Source organism: Barbatula barbatula, assembly GCF_947034865.1.
Source record: "Barbatula barbatula genome assembly, chromosome: 18".
Classification (NCBI taxonomy): Eukaryota; Metazoa; Chordata; class Actinopteri; order Cypriniformes; family Nemacheilidae; genus Barbatula; species Barbatula barbatula.
In genome coordinates, this window is record NC_136781.1 from 12,396,950 (window position 1) to 12,424,656 (window position 27,707).

At 37.1% G+C, this 27,707-nt stretch overlaps 4 protein-coding genes across 6 annotated transcripts; 2 read left to right on the top strand and 2 right to left on the bottom strand.

The window, feature by feature from the left end:
- Positions 1–7: 7 nt before the first annotated feature.
- Positions 8–1,496, top strand: nxt2 (nuclear transport factor 2-like export factor 2). The gene is made up of 4 exons (XM_079480168.1): positions 8–581; positions 663–749; positions 848–992; positions 1,104–1,496. Exons 1-4 carry the CDS (start codon positions 570–572, stop codon positions 1,286–1,288), a joined length of 429 nt encoding a protein of 142 aa, XP_079336294.1. The 5' UTR covers positions 8–569; the 3' UTR covers positions 1,289–1,496.
- On the bottom strand, positions 1,360–11,779 carry acsl4a (acyl-CoA synthetase long chain family member 4a). Of its 2 annotated transcripts, none has more exons than XM_079480166.1 (15): positions 11,654–11,779; positions 8,453–8,936; positions 7,735–7,912; positions 7,419–7,528; positions 6,828–6,966; positions 6,488–6,638; positions 6,031–6,154; positions 5,824–5,895; positions 5,602–5,741; positions 5,341–5,510; positions 4,501–4,575; positions 3,864–4,055; positions 3,645–3,759; positions 3,375–3,532; positions 1,360–3,013 (listed from the first exon to the last, which is right to left on the bottom strand). In XM_079480166.1, exons 2-15 carry the CDS (start codon positions 8,789–8,791, stop codon positions 2,856–2,858), a joined length of 2,121 nt encoding a protein of 706 aa, XP_079336292.1. In that variant the 5' UTR covers positions 8,792–8,936; positions 11,654–11,779; the 3' UTR covers positions 1,360–2,855. The 2 variants fall into 2 exon arrangements, with proteins under 2 accessions (XP_079336292.1, XP_079336293.1); XM_079480167.1 differs by lacking the exon at positions 11,654–11,779 and adding an exon at positions 10,544–10,762.
- Positions 11,780–12,177: 398 nt separating this feature from the next.
- Positions 12,178–14,422, bottom strand: pin4 (protein (peptidylprolyl cis/trans isomerase) NIMA-interacting, 4 (parvulin)). 2 transcript variants are annotated; one of them, XM_079479486.1, is made up of 4 exons: positions 13,922–14,422; positions 13,531–13,604; positions 13,243–13,362; positions 12,178–12,516 (listed from the first exon to the last, which is right to left on the bottom strand). In XM_079479486.1, exons 1-4 carry the CDS (start codon positions 13,956–13,958, stop codon positions 12,358–12,360), a joined length of 390 nt encoding a protein of 129 aa, XP_079335612.1. In that variant the 5' UTR covers positions 13,959–14,422; the 3' UTR covers positions 12,178–12,357. The 2 variants fall into 2 exon arrangements, with proteins under 2 accessions (XP_079335612.1, XP_079335613.1); XM_079479487.1 differs by having other exon boundaries at positions 13,531–13,601; positions 13,922–14,232.
- Positions 14,423–14,885: 463 nt separating this feature from the next.
- nek12 (NIMA-related kinase 12) lies at positions 14,886–17,071 on the top strand (the record flags this gene model as incomplete). The annotated part of the gene is made up of 3 exons (XM_079480618.1): positions 14,886–16,008; positions 16,618–16,821; positions 16,914–17,071. The coding sequence occupies 3 exons, from the start codon at positions 14,886–14,888 to the stop codon at positions 17,069–17,071; spliced, it is 1,485 nt and encodes a 494-aa protein (XP_079336744.1).
- Between the last annotated feature and the right edge of the window lie 10,636 nt (positions 17,072–27,707).

Here is a 27,707-nt window from a genome sequence, read left to right on the forward strand (position 1 = left end):
CTTAGGTGCCGTAGAATTTTGCCTGTTAGAAAACAGGCATTCGTTTTTTGCACTTAGGATATTTAATGTGTTAGTTGTATTATTTTATTGTAGTTTATGATGTGCGATTTTTCTGAATAGTCTTCATTTTTATTCCGATTGTGCCAGTCCGTTATTTTGAAGATGGATCGTTTTTAATACATCTATTATTAAAGTCCGATTCTAACGGGTTTTATGTTACTTTTTAAAATTACTGATTAATTATTGACGAAAATACTGAAAATCAACTTTATTACAACATCAAATTGAGTCTTATTGATTCAAACGTCCCGTTATTATAGAGACGATAATGGGAACTAACAATCACGGCGCATCTTTCCGGGGGGACAGTTAGTGTGAACACAGAAGTCCGAGCGCATTTCAGCGTTTGTTTTTAAAAGAAAGGACGTTAATCGTCCTTTTCATACGAAATGTCGAACTTTCCTTAACATATATAGATAGTATCCCATTTACAATTGTATGTTTTATTAATACTTTTGGTATCATTTACAATTGTACGCACCAATTCAATCTGAGACTTGTACGGCGCCATGGCTTCCGTGGTAAGTGTATTTATTCCTGGTATCAAGATTATGATCGTTTCTATGGAATACATGTAACTGTTCACGTGATCTCTCTTTTAGGACTTCCGAAATCAAGTCGATCAGTCATGCAGATACTCTGAAGAATTCGTCAATATTTATTATGACTGCATGGATAAGAAAAGAAGGGTATGCGGTTTTTTAAATACATGTAACCTCATATGACATGTCATCATATTGACACTCTTTCAAATTGAAAGCTTCATGATACAATATTCTGCTTTTAGCATTTGACGAGATTGTATCTGGACAAAGCAACACTGGTGTGGAATGGCAATGCTGTCACAGGACAAGATGCTCTCAGTGATTTCTTTGATACCCTCCCCACCAGTGAATTTCAGGTGCAAACTCTTGACTGCCAGCCTGTCCATGGTATGTAGTTCATGCGTATAACATGCTATACTCTTGTCTTAAGTATTTTCCCCATAGTTAATTAAAATATAACCGTAGAATTGTCTAGTAGTATTTCACTTTTGTTGACAGAACTTGCAACGCAAGGCCAAACCACATTGTTGGTGGTTACAGCCGGCTCTGTGAAGTTTGATGGGAACAAACAGAGATACTTCAACCAAAATTTCTTATTGACCGCTCAAGCTTCCCCTAACAGCGACCAGCCAGTGTGGAAGATCGCAAGTGACTGTTTCCGTTTTCAGGACTGGGCAAATTAATTTCTAGTTTCAAATCTTTTGTATAGCTTTTTCTTTTGGAAATGTGTGTGCGCACAATGAATAAACAATGTTGACAATATGTAGAAAACGTCTTTACTTTGCAGCATTACATATGGTGACCTACAATGAAATGCAATTCAAATAAATATGCAACAGAACACACTACAGACAAATTCACAATTTCTCAGATCCAAACATTTGTCCACTGTATAATCTTGCTTATGGAGATGGAACCCTGAAGAATGAACAAAAACATTCCAAAGGGGATGAAGCGACTGCTGAATTGGTTGGCTTAATGGCTTATTAAATAATGATTAAATCCCTGAACAAAAAAATAGTGCAAATGAGAAAATACTTATAAATACATTTTCCACTACAAATAACCGGGAATGAAACATTGGTAAATCAATATAAAACAGATTACAGTGTTTACACAATCACAGCTGTTCAAAATAAACTAAACATGGGTTCTTTAAATTAAAGAAATTTTTACAAAATACCAATACTGAGAGCAAAATGTTATTTTTCAAGACTGTGGCGGACCAATTTATAAACTGCATTACATATTTGAACTTTTTCATTTGCTGCTTCCTCGTGGAGTATAAAGAACTAAGGTGATGAAATGTTTCAGTCAATTTGTAAAAAAAACAATGATATTTTTCTAGATGTGGCCAAAACCAGAATGAAAAAATAACATAACCATACAAGATGATGTAGCTAGGATATAACAACCTTTACCTCTGGATTAACAGGTTCCCTTCATTGAAGATGTCAGTCTAACTTCAAACAACAATCCACTTTGTACCGAGTCATTCCATGAACGTTTTCTAAGCAAACGTGTAATTAGGTGCAGAACTTTATACATTTTTAGACAAAAATATTGTAAGTGTTACAATATTTTTATAATTAGTATTACTGCAGAACTTCATATATTTTCAGACAAAAATATTGTAACCATTATGAAACCACTAGCACTGGCATACTAAGTGCATGAAGAGCAGACATTTTTATGACCAATCAACATTGAAACCAGTGACCAATCAGAAGGCACAGATACATGACAACGTGTATATAGATTATTTGCCTCTATCAGGAGGCAAAATTCAGCAGTGTGATGACTTAACCTCAGTTAGCAATTTGTTTTAAATGACATCAAACTAAGCAAACAAACATCTAAAGCAAAACAAAAGCTCAAGGTGAAGGCAGTATATCGCTGTTGTATGGTTGAAATCCTTTTTACAAATCACTCTTAGTATACAAAAAAAAGGAAAATTAGTGAATGTGTTAAGCTGGATAAGCGGAATATTGTCACTTACCCAAAAAAGTCTCAAGCTACTCCGCTACAGCTCTATTGTAAACTATTTCACAGCAAAGAGACCACACAACTCGACTTATCAAGAATAAAAACACAGACGGTTTATCTTTAGTTTCTCTTAGAAATTTTGTGCGCATCACTAAGCAATGGGCAGTGGTGATGTTGTGGCAAAACGTTTTTTAAACATTGAATTATCTACAGCACTTTTGCACGCCGAGGGTTTGATAAAGATGTCTTTGGCTGTTAGAGATCCTACTTGTGGCCATACATTCTTTCAATGTCGTTGAGATAGTGGTTCTTCAGCTCCATCCTCTTCAGTTTGAACGCATCAGTCACCAGACCTGTTTCAGGGGTCCAAGGGTCTGGACTCAAATGGACCATAACTGGTATCTCAAAACGCTGCAGTTTAGCTGGAATTATAAAAAAAGATCAAAACCTATTCTGAACAGAAAATGTCTTTCTATTCCATTTCACCAAATGGTGGAATGATATAAGAGATATAAGATATCTCTAAGAGCATAACATTTCTGCGCCAAACTAAATCCAATGAAAAGATATGCAGTATATTTTGAAATTATATACTGGAATTAACATAACTGAAACAAACATAATTTAATTAAGATTATTTGGGGGATTTTCAAACTTGTTTTAACAATATAAATACTTGCTCATACTTGCTATAAGCAGGCCTTCCGTAATTTCTTTTACACAATTTCCATATTTTAAACTTTCACCCCCATTGCGACTGTTAATGTACAGAGTTTAACTTACTTGAAGTTGCAGCTTCTTTAATTGCCTTCAGAACTTCTCTCTCCATAACTGGATGGTTGCAGATCTGTTCCCAAGTGCCCTCGATACCCTTCTGATGGGCAAGAGCTGTGAGCTGCTTCTGATTTGGAACAACAAAGCTGATAACGTAGTTCTGGTCACTGGTGGGCAGAGAGATGGACGACAGGTGAAAATACAGTACGTCTGCCATTTCAAGAACACCACTTTTTGTTTGGTTCAGTCCCAGTTCATAGATAGGCAAAGCGTACAAACCTGTTTGCATACGCGCAGATGTTGTCAATGAGAGGGCAGTTCTTTAATGCTGACTCGACTTTGCCTAATGAGACATATTCTCCAGCCTGAAGTTTCACAAGGTCTTTCTTGCGATCTAGGCATTACAAAAGCACATAAACATAAAAAAACCCACCAATACCAACAGATATCGTACATACGTTCGTACAACAAAAAAAATGATGTTGAGTCTAAGCATACCGACAATCTGAAGACATCCGTCAGGATGAATCTCTCCAATGTCACCAGTGCAGAACCATCGCTGCCCGTTCTGATCGTTGTAAAAGTCCTCATTGTTGGGGCAATCATTCCTGTAGTATCCCATGGTCACATTAGGACCACCGATGAGGATCTCACCACGTGGATGAGGCTTGTCATGCTTCTTGTAGCCACCTGATGGTGGAAAGCCGGGATGTATTTTAAAGACATTCTCAGCACTGGATTATAATCATGATCTTATGATGCATTAACCTTTATTTCTTAAAATTACATTAATCAGAGAAACAACATCCTTGGGGCTGCTGTTAAATACGCAGTACTGCTGCATCTGTATGAAGTCCTTGAGATGGGGACGTGCTATGATACATTTTATCTTGAGTATGTTCTCATTTGTTGGTGATTTATACTTCACTTACATGTTTATTTTAAATAATCTAAATTGAAGACGTTGTTCTATCTTATTGTTTTTGACTAGTAAGCGTCACAGTCTAACAGGCATGATTGGTTTCTAAAGATTATTAGAGGTGCTTTAGCAATGTGTGTGAGGATTTCAGGGAGGTTGTAGGGATTCAAATGCACCGGTATTCATATATATGAGAAGTAAATAATCTTAACCAACCTTCTACCCAGTCTTTAAGTTTGATCTCACAGCAGACCAGAGGAGCTCCAACTCGTCCAGTGCTATAATCTGCAACTGCACAACAAAGCAAAAGCTCTCATTAAATTCTAATGTTTTTATTAACCAAACTACTAGGATTACAGATTTCCTCACGGAAATGGAAGTAATAGCAAAAGTAACATTTTGTTATAATTTCTTGTCCTTCAAAACCTGCATATGATGCTTTCATTTACATTTAGTCATTTAGCAGACGCTTTCATCCAAAGCGACTTACAAAGAATTCAAGGAGCAATAAGTGATATGTCATACAACAGCAATACTACGATAGGTGCTAATACAAAGTTACTAGTTTCAACAAAGTGAGTATATGACAGAATTTAAATTTTGGGGTGAACTGTCCCTTTTAAGGGATACTTCACCCAACAATGAAAATTCTGTCATCATTTACTCACCTTCGAGTTGTTCGAAATCTGTATACATTTGGAAGAATACTTATAACCAGACGTAGTTTGCCCCCCATTGACCACCATATTAGGCAAAAATTCAATGGTAGTCAAAAGTGCCCCAGGATGGTCAATGGGGGGCAAGATCTGCTTGGTTGTAAGCATTCTTTCAAATGATCTTTCTCTGTGTTCATCAGAACAAAGACAATCATAAAGATTTGGAACAACTTGATGGTGAGTAAATTACAGAATTTTCTTTATACCCCTGTAAGTTAAAACAAACCAGAACTTTGACATCAGTTGTATCAATTCCTTTTTCCCTGCTGGTACTTAGATTCGCTCTATATAATTTGAAAAAGAACAGAACATACAACTATGACGTGCCATGCTTTCTCACCTTCAGTAATAGTTCCTGCACCGCAGGTCTCAGTAAGACCATATCCTTGCCCAACAGGACAGCAGAAACAGATGTTCATGAAGCGCTGGGTGGCGGGAGACAGAGGAGCTCCTCCAGACAACATCGTCCGCACATTCCCACCCAACAGAGCCCTCACTTTCTTAAATACCCTAGACATGTCAGAGAACACAGTCAGTCAATACCTCGGTTCACATTTAAGGGCACACGTGATGATAAAGTCCCGTTTTAAGCTTCTCTTACAAATTGCAAAGGGGTGCATCATAACCCTTCTTGATTTGTTCAAGTTTGTAGTCGTATGCCATTTTAAACAGGGTTCTCTGTAAGCAGTTCATCTCTTGCACTTTACTCATGACATTCTTATTGATTCGGTCCATTATTTCCTGAGGAAAGAGAGAAAACATGAGATTTCTGGATCACAGAAAACGAATCTCAAGAATGAGATGATTCTGGAGTCAAACTTACAGGTACGGCAGCCATTAAGGTAGGTCTTAGCATTGTGCAGTCACCTTTACTTCCCTTCTTAATCTTGGTTGACTACAAAGCAAAAAACAGAAAATCAATAAAGCGATCGAAGATTAACTATCATTTTGTTTTTAACAAACTTTGGGTATGGGTGTAACTTGGATATTTTAGGATTAATTTGTCTGATGATGAATTTGAGTGTAATACCTGATCCGACAGTGTCTGTGGCGAAGAATAGCCGATCCTGCAGCCATAAGTCACACATGAGATCTCAGCCGTCATCTCCAACACGTGAGCCAGAGGAAGATAAGCAATATATGTATCCTTCGGGCTGTAGAAATACAAAGGCACATAAAAAATACATACTGCATATCATGAAAATGTAAGGGAATAATATCTCCATCTATTTTGTCTAATCCATTAAAGGTGCTATTGGCGTTTCAGCCCTTTCTTTAACATCCCACCCTACCAAGACATGTCAATGTCAGCCAAGGCAATGTTGGCAATCCAAACAAATATGTAAATTATTTGCAAATGTTTGTTTTGTTTACAGAGCCTAGGGCTGTCATTGAGACTGCTGAGGTATTAATTCCCTATTATCCGTTCGAAGGAACTGTTTGCATACTGTATTTAATATTAAAATATAATTAGGCACAATACACACCCCAAGCCAGGTATCCTTTCGCATTGGCCCGCCATGCCTCCGATGAGGTTACTGTGAATGATCATCACGCCTTTGGGTCTGCCAGTGGAGCCGCTGGTGTACATAATAATAGCGAGGTCTGATGGAATGGGCTTCACTATTTCTCTGCTTACTGTAACACAAAAAACACAGTATTTTGATCTCTGAGCATACATGTGTAGATCAGTAGTGTGGTGTGTGGGTGAACTGCCGGCATAGTACAGGAAATAAGAGGAAAGGTTAAGTAATATATTAATAAAATGCCAACCGCTTAGCTGATGCCCGTTATAAAATGAAATGATGAAAACAGAAGTGTGCTTACGGTTTTCTGGCTTAGCTCCCAGCTGCTGCACTGAGTGCATGCTGTGGATCTGTATGTTCTGTGGGTATCCTGCGGTGCTGATAGTCTTCCTGTCCACATAGATGATATGCCTCAGTTTGGGGATTTGAGGAAGAACACTCTGCACAAAAACATTTTTAAAGTTAATATTATTGTACGTTATGTTATAGAAGTATAATTCTGCTGGCCTCTTAAAACTCCATGAAGGGGCATGACGTGCAGTTTCCCTGTCTGAGTTAGCATTTCCCTTTAAAACAGGAAGTTGGGGGTGAGGCTAGTCGTTTTATTTTCCTCACAGCTGTGAACCATGGTATGCTATCTTTTGCTAGTGGTTAACAGGTGGTATCAGCAGGTGGGATATTCTTGGTCAAAAGACCATCAAGTTTACTAGAAGAAAAACATACTACATTTTAAGTGTATTGTCTTTATCTGCTAGAAGATCATTATAAATGACCTCAAAGCCGACAGACATAAAAAATTCTGGTGACAGACATTTAAATTTTTTAAATAAAAAAACCCCCAATATTAATCTTTGCAACTACTGTCCATACACAACACTGCATCAGCGCTCACCTTCAGTTTGGTTTCTAGCAGTTCTGCACTGGTAACCAGGTGTGTAACTCCACATTCATTCAATCCGTAAGCCGCAGCCTCTTCTCCGAGAGTACCATAAAAGGTGACCACTTAAAAAAAACCCCACATCAGACAAAGATCAACAAAAGAAACAACACACTCATTCATTTGGAATATCACAAAACAGGTACGAGTCGTCACACGACACGACGATAACCGAAATGGAAAAAAACTAAAAATATGACTCATGTCATTTCATTTAGGAGCAAAAATTAAAGTTATGTAAGGGGGGAGTAAAAATGATTTGTGTCCTTACATGGGAAATTGCGTCTGAAGCAGGCCTGAGCCGTGATCATCCACTCCGCTCGGGTCTCACAGAAAAGGGCGATGGTGCTTTTGGGCTGCTGGCCAAGTGCTGCTAGTCCGCTCGCGAAACTACTAACCTCAATATCCAGCTCATCATACGACAACCACTTATAATCACCAAGAATTAACTGCAAACACAAAACATTTTCATCTAATTGTTAAACACCTGTGTCAACATTTCTTCTACATTAAAGGAACAGTTCCCTTTAAGATTATGTCATTATTTATTATTTACTCACCCTCAAGTTGTTCCTTTATACAGATTTGGAACAACTCGAGGGTGAATAAATCAAGACAGGATTTTCATTTTTAGGCGAACATATAACAATAGCCTATAAACATGATCACTTTTGCAACATCCACATCACTAGCTAAATGTGACATTTTTTAAATAAAGTGGAAATAATTCAGATGAATAAGATGTTTTGCAATGTGACTACACTGTGAACAGTCGTGTGGGAATTCATGTGACTTTTGTCTGATATGCACAAATGAATAATATACCGCAGACCAACATGTAATATGGGCCATATCTAAAAGATCACATGAACAACCTCACTAATAAATGATATGGGAGCATAAAAAGTCTGAATTGAGCCCTTTGTCCTGAATGAGTGCGAACACAGGTTTGAGATAACATGTGCGTTTATAAATACTAGAGCATGTACCTTTTTGAAGACTTTTCCACTAGGTTGGGTCTCATTTTCTTCACTCAGAACCTCTCGGGTTCCCAAGCAGTCAGCTTTACCAAAACGCTGCACCGCATGGTCGAACAGCTTATCCAGCGTATCTTTTCCTGGAAAATCCACTGTTACCAGAGAATCGAAGCGATCCACAGAACGATAAGGCCCATCCTCCTTGCCTGTGGTAGACTTGGATTTGAGCCTCTTTGCCTGGGCTTTCTTTTCCTGTGCCCCCGTTAGAAAATACCATGGCAGAAAACTTACAAAGGAGTACAGCCACACTAGCGCATGTACTGGAATCAGTAGAACTGTGCTTAGGTCCATGTTCAGAATCAAGTCTGTTGAGAAGGGGGACTGGAAGATGAAGTGACCAGGCCAAAAGCCTGAGACAGAGTGGGTGTTGATGTTTGTCCAGATGAAGATCCTGGGGCCAAAGTTTAAAAAGATTCTCTTACTCCAAAATCACAATCTTGATTGGGGAAAAACACAAATAGGGAATTCCTTTATTAAAGTACAACACAGAGAATCACAAAGTGCAGAATCCTAGATAAAACACACATTTGACAATATTTGAAAGAGCCGATGGAGGGCTTTTTGTGAATTTCTACATTTCTGAAGAGTTTGTAATCATTTCGACGCACATACATACTCTCTCTGCATCTCATTTATTAGAACAAAGATGTCACAAACATCCTGCATGGCTGCCCTAGCCTCAGGACAGGGCGGACTGATAAATTGAAATTATCACACGCCTAGCTTTCAGAGATTAAGTTTATAAAAAGTCCTTATATAAAAACTTTTTTTAATTTACATTGGCATTTGTGTGTTCCCTGGTGTTGAACCTATGACCTTTTCATTGCAACACATTCCTCTGAGCTAAAGAAACCAAAAAGTACTTCATTATTTTGTATTGTTGCTGTCATTGAGTATGTATGTGTCCTTTCACTCTTCCTGAATCACATAAACTAGAGGAAGTAAAAATAAACGGTTCAAGGCTTACCATGACCGTCATAATTTACATAGTTTTGCATTTTACGGTCTGTGACCGTATTTATCAGCTTTACACCTGCTTTCCTTAAGAACAAGCCCTCACTGACAGTAAAGACAAGAATGAGCAACTGCAACGCCACTTGCAAAAGCAGATCCAAAGAGCAAACAGCTAATGGCTAAAGGTTAAAGCAGGACACAATGACGTGTCTCAGACAGACACTTACTCCGCAACAGCAGATAAGAAAACTCCCCCATCTATGGCAGTTAGCCATCTCTCTCTGATTGTTTAGGATGACAACATTTTGATGAAGTAGTGAAGTCAATACTGGTGAAAAGGCATGTGATATTGACACAACCCATTTGTTTACTATTCAGCAGTTTCCAAAGTAAGAAAGATTATCAATACTGAATGTCAGGTCAGTAGGCTATAATACAGATAGGTATGTGTGTGTAAATATATGAGAATGTCACAAACTGTGTTCGTCTTGAGCAAATAAAATACTTTGAATAAACATTTAGCGTCCCGTAATTTACGCACAATTTATTCAAGTTGCAATACATATATACAAAGAGGTTACAATGTTTTTTAAAGTAAAGTCCGTGCCACGGCTGCCTTAAAACGTATTGGTGATTATCAAAATGATTTTTATGTTTTGTTAATGATTAATTCACAAGTGTGTGTAAGCTCTTTAGTCAAAGAAACATTATTATTATTGTTACAAATGCATTTCGGAAAGGCAGAAACAAAATCTACTTTATTGAAGTTTATTAATAACTTTAGTTAATTATTTTAATAAATAAATAATAACGTTTGTCTTTATATTTCTTTATTACCACAAGTGGTCTAATACATTTGTTGAGGACTGTATATACTGTGTATCAATATATATACAGTATGTATCAAATTAATTGTGTAATTGTGGCAAATGTAATGTGCACAATTTATGTAAATTTATTCGATGTATATAGCAAAATACACGGTTTTGTTTTAAAGAGCCGTTTCTCAAGTTATCGAACAATGCTGATCTTTAATATAATGTATTACACAGTACCACTCGGCACGATATTAAAACAAAGCATCCATACCTTCATGAGCGGCACAACAAGCCTTAGATAACTCAAAACTCTTGTTCGTCCACAGTTAATAACATTACATTTCAACATATGATCTAATAAAGAAACAAAGGTTGATGCTGACTTGTGCAATTGTTAATCTGTGTAATGCTCAGCCTGAACCCTTAAATCTCGCTCAGAGCGGTCAGTGAGCAGAGACAGCCAATGACAGCAAGCCTTCCAGCTCACCCCACTCACTGACCACATCTTCAACAGGTGAACACATTGCGGACTAGGATTGATGGGATCATGAAACCGATCCCATTATATGTATAGGATTTGTTTTTATCTGTCACAATCGTCTGTTTTTAAAAGGGCACATTGACCTCTGATGGCAAGCTTACCTAACATTAATGTTAAACAGAACTTCAAAAGATCTTTTGTTTTTCCAATCAATAACAGTAGACCTACCTGCTATTGGGTGCATTATTGACTTCACAAATATTTGCATAAAACATCAATTAGCATGTTATGTAAACTTCGGTAAGAAAACACGTTGGCGAGAGATGACAGTTCACATCACAATCTAAAAGATCTAAACGAGGTATTTTTATTGAGATCCTGAATCCAATAATACACAAAACCCAGCATTTTGGGTGGAAGGCTTATATGTGCGTACATGCGTATGATGTCAAAAATGAGATTTCATTAATCAAACACGTTTTAGTTTCATGAATGTAACACGTTATAAATTGTTAGTCTGATCATTTCAAAGCAGTCGTGGAAAATGATGATGTTGGTGACGTTCTTTGTAGGATGATGCAAACGTCAAACGGAGCATCATCGTCATCACGAGAGGGAGACACGACAGCTCACATCCCAAAACCCTCACATAAATTCATTCTTAACGGACCCTAAATAAATCCCCTAAAATGTAATCCAACCGAAATATGGTCTCGTATCCAGAACTGATGTAACGTGACGTTTCAAAAGAGACAAACGAAAGCCAGTAGCCCTCCCTTATAGGGAGATCTGTAACATGTACAACACAATCCCCTTATTAAACATCAATAAGACATTAAGATTATACTAAAGAAACCTGAAAGGATGCTCGTTTAGTCCGACCGGCGTTTATTCTCTTACCTCAAGATCGACTTCACGTTGCCCCGCTGCCAAGCAGAAATGACCGACAGTTACCTCCACCGCGCGTGTTACACCCGGAAACATTACGTCATCTGACTCCATGATTTTTAGCCAATGGCCGTTCAGACCTAGAGAAGCTCACAAGTTACTTCCTGCACTTGGTGTTGCGGAGGACACTGCAGATGCGTTTGAAATAATAATAACAATATTTTGCCCTGTAGTTATCGAAATAAACACTTCATTTGGTTTATTTTTCCTTAGTTTATTTGTTTTCTTGAATCTATAGAAAGTGCTTTATATTATTATTTAAAGCGGGATCAGAACACCATGAAAGTAACATGGTTCATAGTTCATTATACTAATGTTACCCAGGAAGTGCTGTTAACATGGTTTTTTTTGTTCTGTAGTTAGAAACTACTATTGTACTTTAGCTTATCCTTGTGGAAAGTGTCGAAACACAATTATACAACACAAAAGTTACGAAAGAACAACACGACCGCAGAAAAAATGGACTGAATGCGGTTGGCTTATTAAGATCTATTTTTATTGGCTGCTATTTACAAGGTGATAAAAATGGTTTTGAGATCTTTATTGTCATCATGAGGCATTGGGAATGCATTTGACTGTGTACGTGTGGTGTGTTGGGGGTTAATCGAATGGCATCGTTGCACAACAATCAAGCTGTTCAGTCCATTTATAATGGCTCATTTTTTGCCTTCAACCATGATGATATGGTAGCCAAACTTTGTTTTTACTGGAGGATCTGTGTATACAGGTTTGTCCATAGCGCTGACGGGTAGTGCGAAAGCTGCATCCTGAAATGGTCCTACCATTGATCCTCTTGTCATCCAACCAAGGTCACCCTATCATAAGCAAAGTCAAACTTTAATTTATTAAAAAGTGTGTAGGCTTGTAAAGCTTAAAGCATTTAATGTCATGATACACAGAAAAGGTAAATAGTGTCAAAGTAAAATTGTAGTGGTGCTGTTGCACTAAAAAACATAAAGCTTTAAAGAAAGTTCAAAGATACTTTTTTTTCTAAAGTATTTTTGTTTACTACTTCAATGAACAATTACGTATACATGCTTGTAAAGGACTATAATTATCAATGTTTTATTTTTAGACTATATACATTTTTACCTTTATATAGCCCTTTTATTTAATATAAAATAGTAAGTAAAATTCCTTCCCTCAACACATTTGTCAAATAGTACTGCCGCTGTTTAATGTTATGTAACCACAAAGCTCAACAGACTTTTTGTAATATGATGTACAAAATATAGAAGTTAAATATTTTATGCAAATCAGTTTGAATTGTATTGATAGGGGCTTGAATGCCATCTGCTGGCAAGAACGAACTACTACTCACTGGAACTACAAAACAAATACATTTTAGTATTTGTTTTTAGGTGTTTCAGCAGTGTAATGTCCTATCATATTAACAAGGTGACTAGTATGCAAATCACTTGTCAAATGACAGGACCTTTTAAAATAAACCATGGCAAAAAAGCACATCCTGCGGAACTTGATGTAAAGCAACCATTGACCTACTATATGTCAACTATCATTTAAATAAAACAATATCTTACTCCTTGTCTGGCTTTGTCTTCGCTGTATTGTGCTGCCACCTCACTGAAGCGCATACCAGACTTGATCTTTTCCATTGCTTCCATACATTTGCCATGCTTTTCACAGAGAATGTGCCGCACCTGACAAGGGATTCAAAGACACAAAGATGTAATGACATGAGACAATATAAATAAGATGATATAACAGTGTCAAATGATAATAAAGAGACATTTTCATTTGAATGTCACATTTATTAAGAAAATTGTTTCAGGATAGACACTTGTATTCAAAGAATACAATAACGTTACCTTTACTGCTGTTCCTCCCTTCTGAGGCTTTTCTTTTTTGTCACTGTCCCCACTGCCTGACGCAGCAGCCCCTGCTTTAATGTACATAAAATAGCGTCTGAACGTACGACTATAAACAGTTCAAATTAGTTAAGTTAGGCGAACACATTATTCATATATTTTACACTAATTCAGGGAAAAAAACACAACGACTTGACCTAAAATTAACCAAGATCACCGTTTATTTAGACTTAGCTAAAAAAGCAGAGTAACATTTACAATGGCACATGCTAACATGCTAACATTTAAGCAAGCATTGACAAAATCTCACTTTAAGCTGTGAATTTGCATGCGGCGTTAGACCCCCAAATTAGACGCAACATTTATTTATTATTATCCCCTTGTGGTTTACCTTTAGCACCTTTGCCACCCTTTCCTTTTGGTGGCATTTTCAATCTCCACGCGTTGATGTTTCCACGGGACCTTTAGCTAACTAAGCACACAATAGAAGTCACCCAGATTCCCACGCGGTTACCCTCACTATTAAACAGAAACTGATCGTTTTTTTTAATATAAATTTGATTCGTTTCTGCTTTGTACTAAAAACTGAAGCGCGAGTGGGTGTGGTCCTTAAGTCACTAATCATTTAAATGTTTTTACATTTTAGCTCTGCGCAGATACGACTCGAAATGATGCACTTGAATGTATTAAATAGACGTGAATTGTTTTGTGTTTCTACAATTGGTTTTATCTTTAGCGCTTCTCGGTTTAAATTCATGGTGATTAACTATTTAATTAAAACTCAATTTCCAACTTTTTGTGCGTGCATGCGTGTTAAACAATTGTGCAGTAAGATTGTCAGTTATGAAATCTTTGCGCAAATCGGCGCAATGATGATGTTCGTGAACAACGCAGTGCCTCAGACCCGTCTGTCCTATCTTTTGAAATGTAGTATAAAACCACTAAAACGTTGTTTGTCTATTTTAGATTTAACATGAATATACATGACTTTACACGAAATGTTATTTGATTTCAGGCAGCTAAAATCAAAACGAAGGCGATTCCCGTCTTTCGATGAAGCCGTTGCCATGGCAACACTAAGACAACACAGCTGCTTTCTGTTGTGTGTTCCTGACTTGACAGATATGTGACGTGTTTTAATAACGCATCGCGACTCAAAAGGTAAAAAATATATAACAAAAGACGTTTGTTTTCGAAAACGTGTATGTTTGTTTTTTAGGCGGCTCGTTTAGTACAAAACTATGTATATCGTTTCGTTTTCGGGTGTTTCAGATGTCTCCTTATCCAGCAGACAGGTGGCCATGATCATAAAGTGGCAACAGTGGATGAATAAAGAAGGTCTGTAAGTTTAAAACATGGAGAATTATGACAAAGTCCTCACTGTTGGCAGAGGAGGAGCAGGTGTCGTTTTGTTGATGAAACACGTAGATACAAATAAATTGTATGCTGTCAAGAGAATACACGTGGACAGCTCTCGAAAAACAAAGAGCAAAGATGTCGTTCTGCAGGAGGCGGAAATTCTGAGGAGCTTGAAGCACCCTCATATTATATCATGGATTGACACCTTCTTTGACTCAACAAATGACCATATTTACATTGTCATGGATTACTGTGACGGAGGAACACTTGATGACCACATCAAAGAGCAAAAAAATGGGGAATACTTTTCAGAACGCAAGATCATGCGCTGGTTTGTGCAAGTAGTCATGGCTGTTAGTTACATACACAGTGCAAAAATCCTTCACAGAGATCTCAAGCCTTCCAACGTGCTGTTGACAAAAAGGGGCGTTATTAAACTCGGAGATTTTGGAATATCAAAGATTATGAACCACACGCTTGACATGGCCTCTACCTGTGTGGGAACCCCCACTTATCTGAGTCCTGAACTCTGTCAAGACGTTCCATACAGCATCAAATCTGACATATGGGCGCTTGGCTGTCTGCTGTATGAACTCTGCGCCCTCAAACCCGCATTTGAAGCAAAAAATCTCCTCAGTCTGTTTTACAGGATCATAAAAGGGGAGTACACCAAGGTCCCAGAGAGGTATTCAGAGGACATGCATTCATTAATTGAAAAAATGCTGTCCTTGGTTCCAGAGAACAGAGCAAGTGCAGGCAGCATTCTCAGCCTGGCTTATGTGCAAGAACATCTGGGAAACTTCATCGCGCATCAGAAGGAACTGACAAAGGTTAACGCCGAATCCAAGACTCAAACAAAAGAAGGCTGTAACAATGAAATGTCATCCATGGAAAGCGGGGCAGACGGCTGCTTTGCTGTCTCTGACATAACACAGGGAACAGAGACAGAAGATAAAGCATCACACGGTGCCGATGAGGATGTGGCCCGTGAAGAAACAGGGTCCGATTATTCAGAGGACTTTGATGAACATGATAGCTTTTCATCCTCTGAGAGTGTTTCCAACGATGATGTGTCCAACCTAGCAAATGTGGTTGAAGAGACGTTTGAGGTATCTAGTGGTAAGCACATATGTAGTTAAATATATTAATAACAGCGATCTTTGAGAAAATCTTTTCTTTTTAATACTACATTTTATTCTAAAATACTACACTTTACGAATACTTAGTACAAAAACGTTATGTTATTTTCAGACGTTTATGCTTAACTTATGTCATACTGGCTGTATATCAAACAAAGAAAAATATTTCTATAAAAAGATTGACAACAAAATTTGCCATCATTTTTACATTTAGTATTTTTTACAAGAAAAAATACTAAAATCAGTAATTCCACCAAACAGCACAATATCTTTAACATCTCAACATTTCAATACATTAACATAATGTTCTTTAGTCTTAATCAGGATATTGGGAACATTGTGAAGTTTATAAGTGTAAATCTCTACTATTGATTGGATCAAAATCAGCACAATTAACATGGTATTTTCGCTCAAATAAATACACATAGGTATATATAAATAACAATATATAATAACTTGATATAGTTTAACTTAGTTATTACTTCTTACATCTCTGTATATGTCTCCAAAGCAACATTGTTAGGTTAATAATGATGCAAGCATCAGGATGCTTATGTACGTTTAAGTTCAATTCATTTTCTTTTGATAGTTGTGTCTCATGATGAGGACATCTCTGACTATCCGGATGACTTTGAAGAAGCTGAGGATGATGACGTGGCTGAAGTTGTCAGCTCTGCCATTGAAGCAATGAACTACGTCTCAGAAAACGACTGTTTTGATGTGGAACTGCTGGAGCTCAAAGATGCCGATGGCTTCTCAGTCACAATGAAAATGTTAAGAGAGAAATACATGGGTAAACATGCGGAAATAACATTTTCTAATGTGTGTAATTGTTGTTTTTATATACAGTATATAAACCGCCTGTTCTCTTTTCTGGAATTACAGAAGACATTGGACTCTCAGTTTATGAGGAAATGAGTGAGCACTTTCTGAATGGCCTTACACCAGAGGATCTACAGCCACAGTTTCAGCACAGGATCGGGACGGACCATCTGGAGACCTGCTATCTTATATTCAATCTTGACCAAGAAACTACATGCTGAGTCACATCTAAGAAAATGCTGGAATTGTAGTGTATTGATATATATATAAGCAATAAATAGTCATATATTTTAATACACAGAATATACCCGGGATTTATAGATATATCCTATCACTATATCACTACAAAATAACTAAAGTAAACATTTTAAAGTATGTGTCAGGATTTATTTGGCACTTTGTTGAAATGGTTTTGTATGACCAGTAGGTGTCACTCTACTGTCAGAAAATGAGACTCCAGTACAGTTTCCATCAGCAACACATCATAATAAGGACTGATGTAAGAACTTCTGCTTCTTAAAATAACAAAATATTAAATACAGTTATTATATCAACCCTACCCATTGAACTGCCTTTGAAACGAAACTAACCCGATCTGTTTAATTATTTTACATTCCTTCTCTCAAGATATCCATTAAACAATTCTTGTTAGTGTGGGAGAAGTTGAAAATATAATGTGAACATGCTGAATTTCCTGCTGTGTTGTTAGTCTATTTAAACGTAAAACAGAAACCTGAAGACATTTACTGAATGTGTACATTTATGGGACACATCTGCAGTTCTGATCAACAGGTTTTGCCGCTGTCCACATTATTCTTACAGGGAATTGGTCATCTTGATAGACAAACCGCCATGCATATCTGCATACAAGATCCTTATATTATGTTAAATAATATTTCCATTATAAATTTGTCACAAGACAAAAGTGTTTAATATTCTAAAGACAGCAGCAGCATGGATCTCGGGATCATTTGTGCTGAAGTATCACTTATCCAGTAAATTGTCAATGGAAACAAAGGAAACGGTAGCTAGTGGCAACAGCTCTGCCCCATTACAGAAAATAGTTCTCACGGCTCAAGCCATGGGGCAGATCTTTCCACAGAAAACAGTTCAATCTGGTTATAGTGTATATGTTTGTTGGAATATCTCTGTAGACTTGAAAAAAAAGATTCAAGTCTTACATGTGCAACATTGTGTATTTTTTATGAAGCTTCTATATATTTAATTATGGAAAATACGTTTCTTTATAAATCCGACTCCAGAAACCCAACTGGCCTTGGGTATAATATTTGATGTTTTTATACTGTAGATGGAGTGGAATAAAGAGATGAATAATACCTAAAGCCACAAACCTACAAATCTGTACTTCACTTGAACACGAACGGGTTCAGAAAAGGTTGTCACTTAACATTATGAATATCAATTAAATCCCACAAACCCTCCATCCAGATTAGGTTCTGGTAGAGGAGAGTAAAACACTTTCTGAGGATTCATCATTCAGGATAGACCTTTAAAACATTTCCATAAGCCAGATGGATTGTCTCATCTGTTTCTTTATTTATCCGGCTCTGCATGTGGATGAATGTAAGAGAGATCAGGGTCATCACAGACACGTCTGAAGCCTCTATTGCTTGTTCAATAAAGCATGTCAATATTTCATCCATACAAACGCAAGAGATTGGAAGTACTTGTCGCTTGTTTCCATGGGGCTTTGTGCTGAAGTTTGATGCATTATTGATTGATCTGTGCATGAGTGATCCACCCTTCAGCTCTTATGTGCCTTTCTTGTTACTTTTATTATTTGTAAATCATTTTGAAATGAGGTTAGAATCTGATTAAGATTCTGTATGTTAGGACGAGTTTCTTTTATGTATTTAATTCATAGAAAATAAATAAGTGACAAATGTTTTTTTACTTAGTTTTTGTTGTATTTTTTATCAGTTCTTTCATCTTTTCATCCTTCAATCACAATCTCATAGTCATGTTGACAAAAATAGTACTGATGTTGTCATTATTTTATATTACTTGGCATATTTATAGTGAATAAAAGTTTATTTTACGGAACAGTTCACCCCCAAAATATTTTATTCTGTCATCATTTAATCCATATTCATATACAGTTCTGGGGCACTTTTGACCACCATTGTAAATGAAGACATATTTTTTATTTTGGGGTGAACTGTCCCTTAAAGATTTTGTAAACAGAATCAACATTTTTAAAAGCACAAACTGACTGACCATTTTATTTTTTTGGGTTGTATATTAATGGGATTTATTTTCTATAATAGTTACAGAAACCTTTGTTAATTTCGTCATGTTATAATCTTTCTGGGAATTAGGTGGGCGAGACAATGTACTGTATTCATAGCTGACTGGTTCTTTCAATGCCAAAACCGTTTTTTATCAAGCATGATATTCCAATGAGAATGGAAGTAGTGTAAAGTAAATGAGAGGAAACTCAGGCTAACATGTTTCCCCTGACCTTTAATAGATAGCACATGTCTGGCCAACATTGCTGAGAGATAACATGCATCACCATACAACTCCCACATGTTTGTTCTATTAAAGGCAGATTGTTTTCATCTTTAACAAATTCCTTTTTTCTTTTGAAAATATATTAGTTCCAGCAATACTGTAAATCTCTATACCTGAGGTAAAGTCATCAACCACCTAGATATATTTTTTCCAGACCATAGGAAGGAAGTTAGGAGAAAAACAATCATCAAAACACTGCACAAAGGGTGAAGCTCACAGCATTAAAGTTCTGTCTTTCTTCTGAGCAAAGAACACTACAAACAATAAAAGCCTCCAGGTTGACTTTAATGTCTGTTTCATTCTTTATGTCTGGGTCTTAAATATTGATGCTCTATATTGTTTCGTGTGAAATGGGCTGACTGGGGACCGGTAGGCATTAGTGGAGTAAAGTGGAAGATGGTGACAGTCTCCTGCACTCTAACCCGCTCGGGCTACCTCTCCAGAGAAAGCACAGATCACAAAACATCTCGCTGTGAAAAGCAGCCCCATTCTAACCCGGGACCATAGGGACTAAAAACAGCATTGGAAAAGACATTTAACTCATCAAGCACTGCGCATGAAAGAGAATCGCTTCATCCATTGGAAGAGTAAAAGCCACATGTACAGAAAAGTTCGATGGCACTTTACCTGATCTCACAATCTTGAACTGATGGGAGGATAAAAATATCTATGACAAGAGCTGTCCAAATTGCTTATTGTAGTTTGTTCAGCATGCATCTGATGTAAAGCACAGATTTACACAAGAGAAAAAAAGACAAGTGTTTAAACTGTGGACCTGGCAACCCTCTGTATGTTTATTTGATACTTCTTTGAAAAACTCAATGATATGCAGCATTTCTAAACGGCTAAACGGGTCAGACACACTCTCCCAAGTCTAGATTAAAAAAAATATTTTCAGCAAAGCATACATATGATGCATACCAGTATATTAACCTTTGTTTATAAGTAAATGAACAGCAGCTACGCTAATTATTCTCTCTCTGTCCTCCTCCCCTAACCACAGATTATGCCCATTGGCAATAAAAAAAGACAATTGTTATGTCCTACCTCACTCAAACCTCCTGTTTCAATATGTATGAAAACTGCTTTAATTATGCAATTTCATGAGCTCTTTAACTAATGTGATTATCTGACACATTGAAAAGGTAAGGTGGAAAGTTTTTAAAGTATTGCACAGATTTTTAAGCTAATAGAGAACAACGTTCACATTTCCCTTCGTAGCCTCACCCTGCATGACACATTAATCACAAATGATGAGAGCAGGTCGAAAGCAATTACATGTTAGAAAGTGGTGTCATGGAACATAATTTGACTTTATTACCTGACATGAAGGAGACCTTGAGGTGTGAGTCCTGCTACCATCTCCTTCAGTTGCAGTGGGGCGTTTAATAAGAGCTATTGTAGATGTCCTTGTAAATGATCAGTGTCAATAGAGTGCACTTTGTGGAGTTTGTAGTGTGCTCCTCAGAGGATTATCCAACGACAAGTCAAGAGGTGAAAGGGATCTGCTTTTCAGATAGTAGATGCCACCGGCAGAAAGTCATTTTCAACTTTATGTGATTGATTTCAGAATGCACGGATCTCACGATCACTCTGTGATGTGGTAAAACTCAACCACACGAGGGGTTATGTGGATAGTGATAGGATTTTATCCTTAAATTACAGTGATCTTATAGACAAAGTGTTTGAAGGCCAACTGGGCTAGATTACTGGATGCATCAGGGAGCAAGATCAATTTTACGTCCTCAGATCCTGTAATCCAGTTTCTAGGGAGTCCAATTCTATAGCTCAATATCGTGGTATTAAAGGGTTTTGTTCTCATTCTGCTACTGGGGTTGCAAGTCTATAACTTTTTCACAAAAATACATCATAGGTCAAGAAGCAAAACAAACAAACAAACAAAGAATGAGAAGATGTATCTACAATATAATTGTTATTGGACATAAATGTGAATATAAGAAAACCTTTGTAACTTTACATGCGTCTTCATAATAATAAGTGTATATAATTCCAAATACACACTTAAATCTATATTAACATTATGTTTGCTTTTGTTATTGTTATAACTTCCTTTTCATTCGAAAATTTTTATGAAAATATTGAATTGTACACTGACTAAACATACGATTTGTTGATACGATACAGACGATTTGTACTACTCAAGTGTCAGTTTTTAGTAAGCTGAGTCATCTTACTAACATAGGGATCTTTGGAGTTTGTTAGTAACCTTTTCGGTTTTCTCATAATTCACACAAATGCTCATTATAGTGGCCTGACATTTGGAGGTTTAGAAATGTTTTAATGGAGGAAAACAGCATCACTTTCATCAAGTGTATGTTATCATGGCGGCCCTTTACTACAGGCAAGTCTCATTTGTGTGTGTGATTATACATAATCGTGGATATGATTGAGTCTTGTGTTTAAAAGATGTCTTATCGGTGGATGTAAAATCTAGTTTTCTTACCAACGCTTATATTTCGTTTTAATAAGTGCATTTCTTGTTTGAATATTGAATATTTTACCAATAGAACTATGTGGATACCAATGTGCTAAACTGATTTCTACCTCTCCAACAGTCATTTCACAATTTCTAGAGCCTGTTGAATGTTTACATGGAAGATCTGTAAAGAAAGAAACAAGAAAGAAAGAAAGAAAGAAAGAAAGAAAGAAAGAAAGAGGTTTAACAAATCTATTCAGTACTCGTACAAACATACAAGAATAAAACGATATATAAAGATATTTACCAATTTACATTTAGTAATTTATTTAGCAGACGCTTTTATCCAAAGCGACTTACAGATGAGGAAACATTGGAAGCAATTATAACAACATAGGCAACAAAATACATAAGTGCATCAAACTAGTCCATTAAAGCCTAGCACAGTATACAAAGCTAAGAATAGTGAGGTTAGTATTTTTTTTAATTTTTAATTTTTTTTTATTTTTATTTATTTTTTTATAAAGAAGGAAAGGGAAGAGAATTAGGAAAAATCAATCAGCGACGTGTTGACGGAAGACACGCGTTTTTAAATGACAATTTAAAAAAATGTCATCGTCACACACCACCAGTCGATTATTGGCACACCATTTATACATAAATTAGTCTTAAAAATGTATATTCTACCCTTATTCGGGATTCAACTAGAGCCTTAAATAGATTTATTACACGGCTTATTGGAATGCTTGATTCTGAGAAGAAAGAAAGAAAGAAAGATAGAAAGAGAAAGAACAATGGACAGTTGTGCTCTCCTTTCTAAGATCGCAATCTCAAAATGTACTGTGCATTGACCTACCAAAATAACCTGTGAATGGCAATAAATTCTCTCTTTGTCTATTAATGAAGTTTATGGAAGACAATGGCACAAGGAAATGTCCAGAAGGCAAAGGTTCATTCCTTCATGTTTAATTTGCCATTATCGAACAACTAAGGGTGATGATGGCAGGCGTCTTTAATCTGCCTGGGAATGAATGCTCATAAACTTTTCAACCCGACCTCACAAATGGGTCTTCTCTTGCATAATCATGACTGTTAGGGAAAGCAGACAGACACTTTTAACAAATAACCTTTTACAACGTCATCCATGCGAGCACCATTACACCTTTTAATCTCCGCAAACTCAACCTTTAAAAGCCATTTCAATAGCTAATTACTGAACCAAACGTGAAGAGCTGAATTCAGATTCTCTTTCGATAAAACTGCTTTCGAGATCGAGCCCAACCTGCACTGCTAGTTTGATGCAATCTGTGGTTCTAATGATCTATTTAGAGAATGTTATTGAGTGTTTAGACCAGAGAAGTCTGTATGTCTTTTAGTGGAGTTGCTAGCTTCAGCTAATTGTGAATGCTTGAAGGGTTCTTTTCCTTTTTGGGAGTGCACAGGCCAACAGCATGAGGCTGGGAAATAAGCTGCTCTCATTTGGTGAAAAGAACGAGTCATCTTCAGGGCATGAAGTCAGGTCAACCACTTTTTGCCACTCTTTCTATGTCAAACACTGTTTTATTGTTTCATTGCCGGAAGAGAGATATGAATCAAGATGAAGAAAGTTCAAAATAGAGTTTTGGAAGAATCATGGGTTGGTGCTCGGAATGACAGTCACATCCTTAGAAGAGAGTAGGATGGCATTGTGACACATCCACCACTCATGCAACAAACAGACTGATTCAAAGGTGCTGTGCATAATTCTTTGGAGGATCTATTGACCGAAATGCAATAAAATATACATAACTATGTCTTCAGAGGTGTATTAAGACCTTACATAGCGTAATGAAGTGTTCTGTTTTAATACCTCAGAATAAAGCTATTTCTACTGTATCGACATTAAATAAAATTTGCAGAGCGCAAAGAAGCGAAAACGTGTTAGTCCTGGTCAGCTGCCATAGTGCTTCGAAGAGGGGAGGAGTAAGAGTAAGGGGAGGGGTCGAGTAAGCCATTGGTTGCAATTCGCGACCTCACCACTAGACGATGCTAAACTGGACATTTAATTTAATCCTATTGCTGTAAATCAATAAAAACATTATCTTACCTCTGAAGTCTCATAGGTTTCATACCACACATGCATGCATCGGACCTGCACTACAAAATAAATAAATGGGTTTAAACATGCGTAACAGTCATGGCAGATTATCCCCAGGTCACTAGGCTTCTTTAATCTCAACACAGTTTCTTTAGAATCATATAGAGCAACGTAACATTTCAGCACATTTCACTTGACACATTACCTCAGAAGTTACAGGGAGCCAATAAAAAACCAACATGAGCTACTCGCCAAATACGATCACATTGTGTTAACTACAAAGACCCGTGATTTATGTTTACCATTGGAGTTAGTTAAGATAAATAGGTTTTCATGTGCAATACAAAGTCCCGGGGCTTGTCTCCAGTCTGACCCTCACTCTGTTCTAAACGCATTTGCCTTTCTGATGTGAAACACAATATGTAGAATTTTACAGCCTCAGTCACCATTCACTTTCGTTGCATCTTCTGTACACGCAGTGAAAGTGAATGGCGATTGAGGCCGTTAGCCCTTTTGTGTTGCACAGATGAAATAAATTCACATTTTTTACATGAAATAACCCAATTTTGGGTCATATTTTCATTAAGGATTAAGAGATTCAACACTTAAACATTGCACACTATAAAGGAAATACTGTGGTATTATCATGTGTCTTGTTGGACAAGGTATGATGTTGGACATTTTACATCCTCACTCAATAGATCAAAATACAGTATTATTACTATCTGATACACTTCACTGTTGTACCAACACAGTACATGTTCTTGTCATGCAGGTTCACATACAGTATGCATCGGAAATCACCCTATACGCAATTTCTTCCGGTCAACGTTTCAAAAAGCTTAATTCTGTCTTTGTGAAAGTGCTAAATATTTCTCAAGTAAAATACCTCTGAGGTGTGCCATTTCATGGTTGGGAGCACTTGAGTAGAAATGGCAAGTTCACAGCAAGGGCATTAAATACCCCCCCACACACACACACACACGAGCCTGTTCCAAGCTCTTACCCAGAATGCAGTAATACTCCTCTGAGACACCAGTCACAGACTGTTTTGCGGTTCACTCCAGAGAGAAATGCGGCACAGCGCACCGACCCAACAGACTGGTGCAGAGCCAATGAAGCTTGATGAAGACAACAGCATCCTGCAGCCGCCCCACTGCTTCTGCTGCCTTCTGTGAGGACAAGACACGTGTGCTTCAGTCTCCAACTGTGTGATGACATTAGCATGAACAAAACAAAGAGCTGGGAGAAGTTTTATACAGCTCTTCTGTAGGATAACGTGGGCAGATATATGATTGACACAGAGGGCAAACACTTTTGCCGAGATGTTTGCAGTTTTAAAGCAAAGGCAAACCGTAGCTTTTCATAGATTCAAAATAAACGACAAATCAATTATCGAGCAAGGACATAAAAAGCAGTGTCCGAAACAGACTTCTTTTCTTACCCAGATTCACAACTGTAGCGTATATAATAATGATTTATAATTTCAGGTCAGGTGAGATTTCGTGGGACATTAAAGGGACGTTAAAAGGACAGTGCACCCAAAATGAAAATTCTAGCAACATTTACTCACCCTCATGTTGTTTCGAATCTGTATATATTTCTTTGTTCTGTTGAACACAAAAGAAGATATTGAGAATAATGTATGAAACCGAAACGTTTTTGGGGCACTATTGACTATCACGGTAGTTTTGTTACGAAGGAGCCAATGGTGCCCCAAAACTGGTTACAAATATTCTTACAAATATCTTCTTTTATGTTCAGTGGAACAATCAAATGTATACAGGTTTGAAAAATGGACAGAATTAGCATTTTTGAGTGAACTAAACAGAGATGGCAAAAGAGAAAGAGGAGTTCTGGGCAATGTTGCCAGATTTATTTTCACTTTATGTAACTGAAGACTAATTTGATGTTTGGGTTCATCTGTCCGTGTTGACCATATTGTTCATTGTTTACAGAAAAATCTCACTCGACTATAACATTTAATAATAATATTAATAATAATAATAGGAACAACAATACTACTACTACTACGAATAATGATAATTATTATTATATATTTTGATGAAATATAGATACAAATATAATTGAATGTGAGTATTTAGAAAGTATTTAGTTCGCTTTTTTTACATTACTTATTGATGCTTTCAGGATCATCTTTCCCAAATGAAATAGCTGTAGACTCTGGTTTGCATTAGGCCTGTAACATGGAACAGTAATACACTTCAAGCCACTCAAGCTGATTTCTCCAGAAAAGCTTTCAATCCCATGGCAGTTTCAAAACAGAAATCTGCGTGCAAGTCAAGGTTGTTCATCCCGTTTATTATGAGCGCCTGAACTTATTAGGTAAACACTGCGCCCTGAATAAATCTGCAGTTAATCTTTCTCCATCCACATGAAAGGCAGATTCGATTAAATATCAAAGGGTTAGACGAAGCGGGCAGGACGCAGGAACATCAGGCCCGGGAGAATGACAAGGTATTTTCGGAGAGGTGTTTACACAGAACGTGCGCTTTTGGATCAAAGACCCCAGGTGATCTTTTTCATTCATTAATCAGCTGACATTCAAATCAGACAGCGCTTTTAGTTAAAGGACCATGTTTCAGAGGTTTCGGCTTTCTGAATGACCAGTCATTGAAGATTCTGTTAAATTGCCATTGTCTTGGTGACCACAGTAATCATAATAGTTCATATCATTAGACAATTCATATTAATATAATATTAGGATGGTGAGCTGAAACGGTGCGAACACCACCTTGTTCGGTTGAAGAAGGGTTGCCAGGTCCCACCTTTTCCTGCAGAATGGGGCTACTTTTAAAGACTCTACAATATTAAATTGTAAATTATATTTAGTTTGAATCAGTTAGCCTTAAGGATATATATATAAACTAGTGTGATCCAAAACATAGACAAAATTAACATTGGGGAAGTATTCAGCATTTAAAACGTACAGTCTCTCGCTTCCACCTAAATGGATCATCGATTTTTATGACAACACTCTGCACTTCCGCATCTCATTAGTTTTTTTCTGACCAATCATAATCTCTCTATAACCTAGAGAATCTTGCATCAACCCCAGCTATTGGCTAATTAAAATATGCAGGAGCCACTCAAGGTCTCACCTTCAGGAAGTCACAGCAGTGCATCGAACAAAACTGCAGACTACAACTGTTGCTGTGAGTGAAAGATGGATCAATTCTTTCTAACATCTGTCATTCTTCAGGTAAAACACGTAATTTAAGAGTAATACAGTGACTATCAAGAAGAACTTGTTTGTATGCATAATAATTAAGAAAATAGCAGTTTTAAGTAAGGGATTTCGTTTGGGTTCATTGGGTTAGTTTTGAGGTGTTTTGATAGGACACTGAGCTGGTCGTGTTATTTAGATCTGGCAACCCTAGTTGGGGACATGCTAAGTGATAAAATACTGTCAATCTTAGACATAATATGTTTTGATATACTAAGTGAGTATTCTGAGTTGTCTTGATATCCCTCTGTGATAGTATCTAGGCATAGGTGACAGGAGACCTCAGAATGACTCAGAGGAGCATTATAAAAAGACACAGATCCCGCAGGGAATCTCAGAATCTCTCTAAGTGAAAGTCAATGTAGTGGGACTGAATAAATTCACAGGATTTTCATCTCACCTGGTACAAGATGGTCAACACAAAGCAAAACATGCTGGCGGATGAAAAGTCACATCATAGTAAAGGCTGTGTGGTTGAGGTCACCCAAACCAAATGGCCCTAGAGAAATGGTTAAAGCCACCAATCACCCTCAGTTGATATCAACTGTAATCCAATTCCCC